This window comes from Rhodnius prolixus, unplaced genomic scaffold (genome assembly GCF_049639745.1).
Source record: "Rhodnius prolixus isolate KJV_2025 unplaced genomic scaffold, Rpr scaffold_6, whole genome shotgun sequence".
Taxonomy (NCBI): Eukaryota; Metazoa; Arthropoda; class Insecta; order Hemiptera; family Reduviidae; genus Rhodnius; species Rhodnius prolixus.
In genome coordinates this window covers 21,074,020-21,086,930 of record NW_027411634.1, presented here as the reverse complement: position 1 = coordinate 21,086,930, position 12,911 = coordinate 21,074,020, and the positions used below count along the sequence as shown (strand labels likewise).

Here is a 12,911-nt window from a genome sequence, read left to right as displayed (position 1 = left end):
TGCACTCAATCCACCTTTCACTCTCCGGGCTTTTGAGTTTTTGAACTTTTCTCCGCAAAGAATGCAATCCGCATCTTCATTATCTGGTGTCGAATTTTGGGGTGGAGTGGACAAATCCGATTCACCTGATAAAACTGAAACATCAGAATCGTCTTCAAAAATCTGTTTGTTTTGATAATAGACGACGCAATTTTGACTTTGGGACCCTGAAGTGAAGTGCAGCTTCTCGAATACCAAGTTTTCTCTCCCTTACAGTTTTAATAGCATCAACCATGTCCTTTTCATCCCAATTTTTACGTTTGCCTTTCGGCGATGGTCCTAATTTTGTTCTAGGCATATCTTTTTAGGCCCTTTATAGTACCCTGTAGAGAAAAAAAAACATTTATAAGACACTAGTTTCGTCCTCAGTGCCACTTTTCACACTAGTTTGGTAGACGATTAACGAGGTTGTTATATGGGACAACGCTGCCCCATAATACCGCCATACACCGCGTACCATATAACCTCATTTTTTCCCCCAACATACATTCATATTTGAAATCCATAATACTGGCAATTAAAACTGTCTACTTTCTAGATTTTTAATGTCTAAGGGAGATTATTCTAACTTTCCTCGGTATTAACCAAAAGCAGAGGAAAATCAACCTTAAGAAAACTTTTTAGCATTGACAAAATCAACACGGTCCTCTCTTGGACAAAGCTGCCACTCGATTGACGCGCTGCCTTCTGCAGCAGACAAAGCCTACCCCAAAGGCACCGAAAACTAACAGATAGCACTACTGGTTTCACCAATACAGGGGTGTCCCAAATTCCAATCCTGGCCTCTACACTGTCTAGAGGCCGGCACTGCACTGAAAGAAGCTCCGGGCGCCAATAACCTCAGATATTGACGCGCCTTAAATCATTTTAAAAAAAATAAATAAATCAATGGAGTTAAAGACACATTTAGACTGGTGAACACCGCAATCAGAAATACTAAATACTGGAGGCTCGACATTAATCCACTAACTACAAAATCTTCTATGATCTTATATTCTGATTGTCTCAATGCTAATCCAGTCGTTAGCATCAATTAATCCGTTCTCTATCCTCCCAGAACTCTCCTGATCCTATCCTCCTCGAAAACTTGGAACCTGATGGCCTCCACCATCATCTAACTGCTTATTGTCGGACCCCCCATGGATTGGCTGTCATTTTGCCTAATGTGCAACTAATAGTTATCGATTTTGTGAATAGTCACCGTACACGCTATAACCCTAATGAGGGCATTAGTCATTATAGATGTATATTGCAATATAATATTTTAGGAGTTCTTCAAAAATATTTAAATAATTATTTATGTAAAAAATTCATAGAGCCGAGCGGTTAGAGCCGAGGCCTGTAAAGCTAATATGTATTGTGGTTCAGGGTTCGATTCCCCGGTCTTAGTCCTTGGATTTTATTTAATGGTTAATAAAAGAAATTTACAGTAAAGTATATTTGCTAGTCACTTCCATCCACGACACCTAATTTGGTAAATTGGACTTAAATTTTGCCTGAAAAAATAGGCAATTTACTTTACTTAACTTTTACTTTAAATAATTAACCAGTTAAGCTTATTTTACGTGTATACACGTCAAACCAAAACTCTATTACGGTGCGTTCGACGTGAATACTCGTTGAGAAAAATATAAAATTGCCATTAACTATAAAAACTCGAAATTTTAGTAAAATATGTTAAGAATATTATTTGGTGGGATGTTTCCTTTATCTTACCAATAGAACTGCGGTGGGAGCCAGCCAAATGATAAGTGGTTGGTACATGTTTGGTCTCCGCATTAGAGATTGGGGAATTACGCATACAATTAGAAGCTCTCAACCCTTGTGTCAATGCCCGTTTTTACCTTAGATAGAGGTTCAGACCCTCAGTAAGAGCATGATTTCACTTTGCACAGCGTTCAAAGCACTTTTCTTCCTTGTAAAAGCTCTTGCGTCCCTAGATAACTAGAGCAATGCTTACGTGAAGCGGTGCAAGAATGCTCTGTAATCTCAAGCCCCTAGAGTTTGCAGAAAAAGTGCTTGCAGTGACTTATATTACGACGTTGTAAACTTTTGGTTATTTCGCTCTGCGTTCGACGTGTATACACGTCATTGTTTGAATTTAATTCCGCACACTGTGGGGGGGTTTTTAAAACTAAATTCTACGCTTAACTGGTTAAATAACTATTCCTTCAAAGTTGAAGAAATTTTTTGTTGACTTCTACTAAGTTGTTACTTTGTTATAATTCAAAATGATATTTCATTAAACATTCAAATTATAACAGTTACTGTTCAATTAAAACCTTGAAATTGTAGGAGGACTTACACTACTTTTAAAAAAACACTCGCTTAGTTTCGAACTTAAAAGGTGGCTAACCGAGTAAAGAAAGCTGTTAATTGGTGCAAGCACATTCTAAATAAAAACCTACATACTGCCACTTGTATAAAAGAACAAAGGCACCACGATAGCCGAGCGGTTAGAGGCGAGACCTGTAAAGCTAATATGTATTGTGGGTAATGGGTTCGATTCCCGGTCTTAGGCCTGGGATTTTATTTAATGGTTAATAAAAGTAATTTACGTTAAAGTATATAAAAGAACATCTATGGACACACTGTGGAGCTTGGAGTTAATTGAACTTCTAACTCCAATAAATTAAAACATAACAGCATGCAACTGAATGAACACAATAAATGGCGTTTACTTACATCTTTCAGCTTTCGGCATAGTTTGTTGATCAGTTTTTCTAAGTCCTTTAAATAGATTTCTTGGTGAAAGCGAAGCTAGAAAAGCACCAACTGTATTCTGTTTACTGATATCCAATTTCTTTTTCCCAACCATATCTTCTTGTTCAGCCAAAGAACTAACTGAAGAACAAGTTGAAGAACTCAATTCTCTGCTGCGGTCACAACCACAACCAACGACGCTACGCCCGCCACACTTTAACATTGTACCAATGTGTCACCAGCAGGAGTAATATTGTCGCATTTAATGAAGCCATTTCCACTCTAACATTTCTCTTTGGCAAGCTTTTTGCAAAGGTAACCTGAAACAATAAATAAATGAAAAATTAATTAATTTTCTTGCAAGAAATGTGAAGAAAATTGTCAGGAGACTTTAATTTAAAATGAAATATCCACCTTCACGTCTCTTTCAAAGGTAATTAATATAAAAGAAAATATTAAACAAAAATTAATTTAATTTGCCTGGTAACAAAGTGAAGGCCAATTTAGAAACAACACTATTTTATAATGGAACCTATAGATATTAAAATAAGATACATCGAGCGTTGACTAAATTACTAGATTTCTCAAATTTATAAATTATGCATAATTAAAATGATACAGCAATGTTATTTATGATAGTTCTTAGCGCTAGTTTAGGCATAGTCAAGTTTAGGATATAACGATGAGAAAGGAGATATGTAATTTTAACTCAGACTTCAATGTATCAAAAGTACAAATCCGGAAATAACAGAAAGATCTGTAATTGAGGTGCCTGGGGCTCAATAAGATGAACTTATATAAAGGACTCTCTGCAAATATGTCCAATAAATCAAATTACTCTTGATAGAAAAAAGACTAGTATTGGGTTGTCCGGAAAATAATGCAGGATTTTACGTTTTCTCTAAAATACCCCTCCAAATAGTAAACTGTTTATGTTTGTTGGACTTTTGACTTTTTATAAATGTGAACACTTATTAATCCTCTCCTCTTTCAAACAAAAATGTTTGTTTACCTCTGTAACATTTTGCTACTTGGAAATAATTCAGTCTTTACTAAGATGTCAAAGCGTGATTTTCGCATAATTTTGTTTTACGAGTTCAAACTCGGGCCGGAACGGGGCCCAAACGGCCAGAAATATCAATGATGTCTGGGGCGAAGGCAGGTATCAGTGAGTGCACTGTTCAACGGTGGTTCCAGAGATTTCGAGAGGGAGACTTGAGCCTTGAAGACAAAGAAGTAGCCGTGGAAGTAGTTCTGCCCTTGACGACTGTTGTTCTCCGAGCTTTGGTGGAAGAAACTCCCAGAACAACTGTTCCGAGAACTGGAAGGGAAACTCGAAGTCAGCAAATCAACATCGTCGATGACCATCTCAAGGCGATTGGGGAAGGTGAGAAAGCTTGAAAGTTGGGTTCCTCACACATTAAACGACCGCCAAAAAGATCAGCGGTATGAAATTTGTGCCGCACTTCTTTGCCGGAACAACAGCGATCCTTTTCTGTCCTGAATTGTGACTTGCGATGAAAAGTGGATCCTGTACGACAACAGCAGACGCTCTGGACAGTGGCTTGACAAAGGAGAAGCAGCACGACATTTTCCAAAGCCCCCAAATCATCAAAAAAAAAAAAAAAGGTGAAGGTTACTGTTTGGTGGGCTTAATTTGGTCTGATACATTTCAGCTTCTTGAATCCTGGCGAAACCATCAAATGCCGAATCGTATTGTAACTAAATTGACGTAATACAACAGAAATTGGCAGTAATGAAGCCATCTTTCGTTAAATCTGTTGCATGACAACGCTCGGCCACATATCTCACGTTTGACTTCCCGAAAATTGTTGGAGCTTGGCTATGAGACTCTGCCACACCCGCCCTACTCACCGGACCTCTCGCCTACTGATTACCATTTCTTTTAGCCACCTGGACCGCTATTTATAAAATAAAAAATTTATTGACCAAAGAACATTAGCAAATGCGTTTTCTGAATTTATAAATTCTAAGGATTCCAAATTCTATACAGAGGGTATGGAAAAGTTACCCACACGTTGGCAGAAATGTATAGAAAGTGATGATGACTATTTTGATTGATAAAAACAGTTATAAATCATTAATTTTTTCTGCAACCATGTAGGGAAGTTCTCATTACTCAATTAAAATCAGCTGTGTAATGCCCAACTTCCCACACTAGTGGGGAAAAATTCCCATTAGTGTCACTTTCCGCACTAGTGTGTGGAAAAACTTTATTGTGCTTCCTTGATATAAGAAGTTTTGTTATTAACATAAATATTTTCTGTAAAACTTTCAAAAGCTTATTTAACGTAACTAAATAATTAAAAAACGAATATTAAAAAATAAAATAAAAATTGAAAGGAATATAGAAATAAAAATAATACTTTAATAAATAATTAGATATTTTTAATTATAACAGTTAAAAAGGTTATAGTGTTACCTTATAGAAATTTAAAATGGATTCTAGTGATTCCTGTTTAGAAAACACTCCTCCATCAATAAAAGAAACAGCAGAAAATGTAATAAGTAATGTAAATACGTAAGTAATGTAAATAATTGTAATATAACAATAAATGTTTATAATAAATAAATTACTTTTTGTAGACTGTAAAAATGAAATTTTTAATTTTTTTAGTTAATAAATCTAATGGTTGCAGAAAAAATATAATATTTAACTCGAGTGTAAAGTATTTTCTTCACACTCGGCAATTTGCACTTGCACTCGCATCGCTTCGCTCGCTCTGCAAACCCTGCCTCGCGTGAGGAAAAGTACTACTTTCCACACTTGTTAAATAAATATTTATTTTTTTTCTTTTAAAACCATTATCCTGCATTATTATCCGGACAACCCAATAGCATCAACAATTGCATCTTAACCTATTTTTTCAACTTTTCTATTTGCTCTAAACAAGATAGAACTCAGGAACAAGAAGATGTCCAGAAGAAGTTTTAATAATTTTGAGATGGATTTTTCCAGTCACTTCTTCGTAATTGGGTTGATGAAATCTTTTACCAGAGCTGTAATTCAATTTATTCTACATCATATGCTCTTCTACTTGAAGAGGTTATCTCAAAAAATCCGCACGTAACTTTTTTAGGACCTCAATTCCTCGTAAAGAACTAGCACTGACTCCAACACATACAATGTAGTAGAGCTATCCACTATGAACTAGAGATTGATTTGCATAACAAGAAGATATTTCAGAAGCCAGTATCAATTCACCATCTCTCGATCACTTATCATATATAATCTAATCCGCTTATAGCCCAAGGAGCTCAATCTGAGACAATCCTAAATGCCTTGATATCCAAGCAGATTTCGTAAGCTTGATCTTTCTCTAAAACGCGCTAGGTTATTGTAAAATTATATTGCATAAGCTCTACTTACTCCAATTTGAAAATAACGACAAGAATTCTGAGAGAAATTCGTAGCATCGACTTATCCTGAGAAACATGAATATTGGCATCCTTGAGGTGTCCTAACCAGTTCAACTTCTTAAACTAAACCCTGTACCAGTACGTATACTTAATACTCTACGATCTTCTAGAAAATAACTTAAAAATGTAATTTTAAAGAATGTTCATCAAAATTTAAATGAAGATATTCTTAATTTTAAGTTATAATCATAAAATAAAGCACACACGGCTGTCAAGAAAATATTTTACAACATAAGTATAAGTATAGTTTGTATTTGTTTTCAGGGTATTACCCTGAGTATTGATTACAGAAATTAAATCATTTACAATGAAATTACACATCATTTTTTTTTTTTTTTTTTTTTTTTTTTTATTGTATATATTTATTTATTTACAACCTGTATACATATAACATACATCAAGTAAATGCGTTCATCAATTTGTTAGGCACAGGTTGTAGGCTGAACCCGAGGATCCAGCGCCACAATCGGGAAGGCATGGTGAGAGGGGCCAGCCAATGCTGGAACTCTCTAGGGGTTGGAAGGAAGTTTAGGAAATAGGTAAAAGGTCACGGGGCCAACGTCGTTTCAGGCGTCGTGGAGGACTGTCGGGATGGGTTGTTGTGGATAAGGCTTGTGCTGTGGGATTAGGATGTATGGTTAGGCTATTATGGAAATTAAGGAAGCGAGAATGGATTAGGTCATTGACAAAAGGGATATTGAGGTCTGTGTGGAGGGTTAAATTGGATACATAATAAGGAGCGTTGACGATATGCCGAAGGACTTTAGATTGAAAGGATTGGATTCTTTGAATGTTGGAAGGTTTCGCAGAGCCCCACAGTTCAGCTCCGTAGGTCCAGAGGGGTCTTAGTAGTGTCTTGTATAGAGTCAGTTTGTTATGTACGTTCATGGTTGATCTCCGCCCTAGCAGTCTTCGTAGTTGTCCGTATCGTCTATTGAGTTCTTGTCTTTTCAGTCTAGTGTGCGGGTTCCATGTAAGTCGACTGTCTAAATACAGTCCTAGGTAGCGTACTTGTGTGGAGGTCGGTATTTCTCTGTTGCGTATGAGTAGTGGGGGGCAAGTTTGTCTACGTAAGGTGAATGTTATCTGTTGGCATTTGTCTTCGTTCAGTCTCATTTTCCATTTTTTGCACCAAGAGGAAATGAGATCAAGGTGTTCTTGGATATATGTGGAGGCTTCAGATGGATTGGGATTTGAGGATAATATTGCGGTATCGTCTGCGTAGGTTGTAATTAAGGTATGTGGGTGCGTGGGGATATCAGCAGTGTACACTAGATATAGGACTGGGCCAAGGATGCTTCCTTGCGGGACGCCGGCTTGGATGTGCTTAGCATCAGAGAATTCAATGCCACATCTAACCTTGAAGTAGCGACTTGTCAAATAGGATTGAAGGATTTGGTAATAAGGAGTGGGAAGGAACTGCTTCAGCTTGTACAACAGTCCTGGGTGCCACACCCTGTCAAAAGCCTGTGCTACGTCCAGGAAGGCACCTAGACAGAAATCTTTTTTTTCTAAAGCAGAGGATATTTTGTCCACTACTCGGAAACATTGTTGTATAGTGGAGTGTTGGGATCGGAAACCAAATTGGTGATTAGGGATAATTCTATGGGATTCTAAAATTGGAATTATGCGTTTAAGTAGGAGCTTTTCAAGGATTTTGGATAACACTGGGAGGAGACTAATGGGTCTATGAGAGGACATTTCGCTAGGATTTTTATGAGGTTTGGGAATGAGGCTATTAAATAACGAGACTGATGCTGTAAAACATTTTATTTTAAATTTATACATATTTAGTTATTATCACCTTCAATATACACCACTCCCCTATCACTACAACGCTCCATGCGAATTTACCATGGTTCGAATTCGTGCTGGAAGTCTTTTTCTGTGAGCTCCTGCATGTCGCGTGCCGCTTTTTCTTTCACAGCTTCAACGGAGCTGAAATCGTGTTCCTTTTAATGCAGATTTGACTTTGGGGGACAGATAAAAGTCACATGTGGCAGCCAGGTCAGGCGAATAAGGCGGGTGGCCTAAAACTGGGATGTTGTACTTGGCTAGAAACGGTCTTGACAGACAATGCAGTGTGAGCCCGGCGCGTTGTTTTGATGGAGAACCCGTGACTTGTTCTTCCACAAATCGGGTCTCTTTTTTTCCTTACTCTTTCACGGAGTTGAGCAAGCACCTCACGGTAGTAATGTTGATTAATTATAATCGATATTCTCAATTGTTTTGGACGTGGAAGGGCGATCCGGGCGGTCATCATCTCCGACGTCTTCTCGGCCATCTTGGAAACGCTTGAACCACTCAAAAACTTGCGCATGTGATAAACATTCATCGCCATAAACTTCTTTTTAATAAAAGATAAGTTTCAGTAGCGGTTTATCAAGTTTTGATGTGAAATTTCACGACAAATCTTTGCTTTACTACATGTGTAGTATCATGTTTTCGGCAAAACGAAACGTAACACCTTACACGAACGACGGTTCCGGTCAGACAGATTTCTCTACAAATAAGTGAGACGCTGCAATCGAAAGAGAAGGCTTTACGCTGCACAGCTGTCGGTAGTTAGGATTTGGCGTATGCTTAGTTTTTCTGTAGCAGTATTAGTCTCGTTATTTAATAGCCACACCTCGTAAAAGTATACGTTTAATATTGCTTCTAATATAAAAAAATAACTGATATAATGACAAAACAAAATAGAAGACAACTAAAAGAACCAACATTGCTCTTTACTTTTCAATATTTACAATAAATTCTCTAATTTTTAGCACAAACACAAAATAATAGTAGTACAGGTTATTAAATTTAATCAAACTATCAATAACTAATAAATTATGTAAACTTTTCTTCTTTAAATTGCACAATTTTAATAAATTCAAATATTTTTGAATACTTGATATTTGAATACAAATACAGTAAAAGCTCCTTCACTCGCGTTTTCACTATTCGTGGATTAAAAAAATGCGACCAAATTCCTATATTCGCGGATATTCGCGGAAGTACACTATGATAATAAAAGGATTCCAATAGGTATCCAACCCAACATCCTTTGTAAATGCCGTCAAATGGACTAATAAAAAAAGTAAAATAGATCTTATTACAACTTTGCCTAAAGTATGTTGTTAAATGATATCGCCGAGGACTTTGACATAAGCCGTCCTTCGCCGCGATCGGTGTTTTTGAGAATGTAAACGCACAGAATGAAAGCAACCTTATTACTCGATGAATAAAGTATATTTTTAAATGTTGCTGTTCCGTTCTATGGTAAAAGCCGCTTTGCGTGTTCTGTTGTTTCGTCTTTCGCATGTATAGGCTTATACACTTCGTCCAACGCTACTCTAGTTTGTTGATCCCTTCCGAATAATAGGATTTGTCCAAGTCTAAGACTTGGCCATTCGTTTCTGCAATCACCTCCTCGTTTGAATAAAATCTTTTTCCCGCCAGCCATTTCTTCATATTGGGGAACAAATAGTAGTCCGAGGGAGCCATGTCTGGAGAATAGGGGGGATGTGAAACTAGTTGGAACCCTATTTCCATTAATTTTGCGACCACAACTGCTGAAGTGTGAGCTGGTGCGTTGTCGTGATGGAAAAGGACTTTTTTGTGGGCCAATCGTGGGCGTTTTTCTAGCAGCTCGGTTTTCAAACGGTCCAATAACGATGAATAATATGCACCTGTAATAGTTTTACCCTTTTCCAGATAGTCGATGAGGATTATTCCTTGCGAATCCCAAAAGACAGTCGCCATAATCTTTCCGGCCGAAGGAACGGTCTTCGCCTTTTTTTGGCGCAGATTCCCCCTTGGTAACCCATTGTTTAGATTGTTCTTTGGTCTTAGGAGTGTAGTGATGTATCCATGTTTCAACTACAGTGACGAAACGACGCTTAAAGTCCTGCGGATTCTTCTGGAACAGCTGCAAACCGTCCTTGCAACACTTCACACGATTTCGTTTTTGGTCAAGCGTGAGCAATCGCGGCACCCATCTTGCGGATAGCTTTGTCATGTCCAAATGTTGATGCAAAATATTATGTACCCTTTCTTTCGAGATGCCCACAGCACTAGCAATCTCACGCACCTTCACTCTTCTGTCATCCATCACCATATCATGGATTTTATCAATGATTTCTGGAGTAGTAACCTCAACAGGGCGTCCAGAACGTTCAGCATCACTTGTGCCCATATGGCCACTCCGAAAATTTTGAAAGCACTTATAAACTGTTCTAATCGAAGGTGCAGAGTCACCATAATGTTTATCAAGCTTCTCTTTAGTCTCCTGAGGTGTTTTGCCTTTCATAAAGTAGTGTTTAATCAACACACGAAATTCTTTTTCGTCCATTTTTTGAAAATCACTCGACTTCCTCGATTCAAACGAATGCCAAACACAAAGAAATAGACCGATCTGGCTGAAACTTGGTGTGTGTTCTTCCAAGAGATGCTACTAACTAAACATAACCTCGATACGCGCCAGTGGTGCTATCTCTCTGACTTTGCACGGACTTTTCAAACGACCCTCGTAAGTCACTAAATTTACTGTACATCAATCAGTAACTACTAAAATAGTTTGAAAGAAATATTATACAAATAATGCAGTCCAGTAGAGAAGGACAATGCCAATAAATGCTTTCCTGATTTTGTTTATTCGTTATTTCAATTAATATTTAATTATAATAAACAATATATTAAATTATTAAATAAAGCAATTCGAAACTTTGCATTTATTAAAATTTTAATTAAAGTAACAATGAAATTGTATTCAGCACAAAACCTTCATCAATAATGAGGGAGTTTTCCTAACAAGACTCTTTCAAACTTTTGTGACTGTAACTTTTGTTTTAAAATTAATTAAAATTTGTTTATAAAATTAACCTTTCAGCCACAAATATTCAAAAAAAGAGAATTAACAACTTTTTCTTCTGATAGTGTTAGAAATGTATTGTGAATTAACTGAAGTGAGTGAATAATAGACTAACCAGTGTAGTTTGTCTCATTGTTATCGTGAGAATAAATCATTAATATGAAGGAATAAATGCAAATTGTGGTTTATGATTTATAAAGGTAAATATCTTTCGCAACATTGCTAAATATGTTTACTGTCATTTAGAATATTGTATTTAATGTGTTGTTAGAACTAAATAAACAATTGTTTTGAAAAAAAATGTCTATAGAAAATTTATGGAACAGATAAATTATTCTGTAAATCACAAGTGAAATTATGGAAGCTCTTAAATTCCTTGACACCATGTTGTTTTTGGTTAGCAGAAGCTATAAAAAGGTTCTCCATTAAGCCCCCTTAAAATTATAAATAAATTAAGGATCAAGTTCAATAATTAGTGACGAGGATATAGAGAAACTGACTCATCGAGTGAAGTAAACAAAAGAATCATGACGGCCAACCGCGCATTTTTTGCCAACCGAAAATTTTTTAAAACGCCCGACTTATCCCGGACTACTAAGGCTAGGATATATAAGACTTTAATAAGGACGGTGCTAACCTATGGGGCAGAGACGTGGACCCTTACTGCTGCAATGGAAAACAGCCTCAGGATATTTGAACGGAAAATGCTAAGAAGAATATACGGACCTGTGTTAGACAGTGAGTCAGGCAACTGGAGAATTCGTAAAAATAGTGAGCTGTGCGCGCTATACCAGGATGTCAGTGTCGTTCAATTTATCAAAATCCGACGTATTGAGTGGCTGGGCCATGTGGAGAGGATGCAGGACGATAGAATGCCCTAGCAAATGTTGTACGGGGATGTATATGGCACGAGAAGAAAAGGGCGCCCACGAAGAAGATGGCTTCAAGATGTTGAGGATGACCTAAGAACACTTTCCGTCCGCAGGTGGAAAGAAAAGGCCATGGATAGAGATGTATGGAAAGGCATTATTAAGGAAGCCAAGGCCCACCCTGGGCTGTAGCGCTACATAGTAAGTAAGTAAGACTCATCGAGTTGATCAGAAGGTGCCAAATATTTAAAATTAAGGTGCTACCAAAATATTATCACTATTGCCCTTCTGATATCACAAATAAATGTTCTACGTTATTAAAAATACTGATTAACAAACATAGTTATAGGTACACCATTAAAACTCACCCACCTGGAAGTAATCAATGAGCTTCTGTCGCAATGGTATACATTAAATCAGTCCATACACAGTTCATTACTCGTACAAGTCTTCGATTGTCCAGGTTTTGCTTTAAAAAAAATATATCACAAACGATGTTGGTGACCTCAAATCTCGATTATTTTTGGAGATAATACGAGAACAACCATTGAATAATTTAATAAGGTTCAGATTTCCTGTGTTCTTCCAAACGTCAAGCGTAAACTAATCTGGTTAGCAGTGCTGTCGTTAACTAATGAAATACAGTAAAGCCTTCCTTTTATAAATAAATAGCTCTGAACAGTAGCGACATACGTATTATATTACAATAAGAAATTACAATCACAGATCTCGTTTTACATTCGATTCCACGTCCCAAGCATGTCTACTTTAAAATCTTCAACTTTCAAGTCTGGAACTATTGATTGAATTATTTCACGTACCTTGTATTGATCTGGCCATATTCTCCTAGCGAATTTAGTTGATAATTAAATGAGAAGGTGGTAATATGGGACAGTCTTTTTTTACCTTGCATATTTTGAACAATATAGAATTTAAAAAATGTACTTTGAAGTAAAATCATAGACATACATTATTTGTCTTTGTAAATTTGGAGTCCTGAGTGG

General features: G+C 36.9%; 1 protein-coding gene and 1 long non-coding RNA gene across 14 annotated transcripts in view; one reads left to right on the top strand and one right to left on the bottom strand.

Moving 5' to 3' along the window:
* Positions 1 to 2,965, bottom strand: part of rdgC (retinal degeneration C) — a 156,122-nt gene extending 153,157 nt beyond the window's left edge. For all 9 annotated transcript variants that reach the window (XR_012462111.1, XR_012462110.1, XM_074140621.1 and 6 more), the window contains exon 1: positions 2,725 to 2,965. Coding sequence is in view for 7 of the 9 variants with exons in the window: in XM_074140621.1 (XP_073996722.1) it covers positions 2,725 to 2,965 (241 nt within the window). In the remaining 2 variants the exon portion in view is untranslated. The remainder of the gene's footprint in view (positions 1 to 2,724) is intronic.
* The window catches only part of LOC141460531 (uncharacterized), a 242,198-nt gene that overhangs the window by 199,699 nt on the left and 29,588 nt on the right, over positions 1 to 12,911 (top strand). Inside the window, exon 3 of one of the 5 annotated variants that reach the window (XR_012462116.1) lies at positions 2,872 to 3,057. The exons of the other annotated variants lie outside the window; for them this stretch is intronic. This is a non-coding gene — a long non-coding RNA (uncharacterized lncRNA). The remainder of the gene's footprint in view (positions 1 to 2,871; positions 3,058 to 12,911) is intronic. 5 annotated transcript variants of the gene reach the window in all.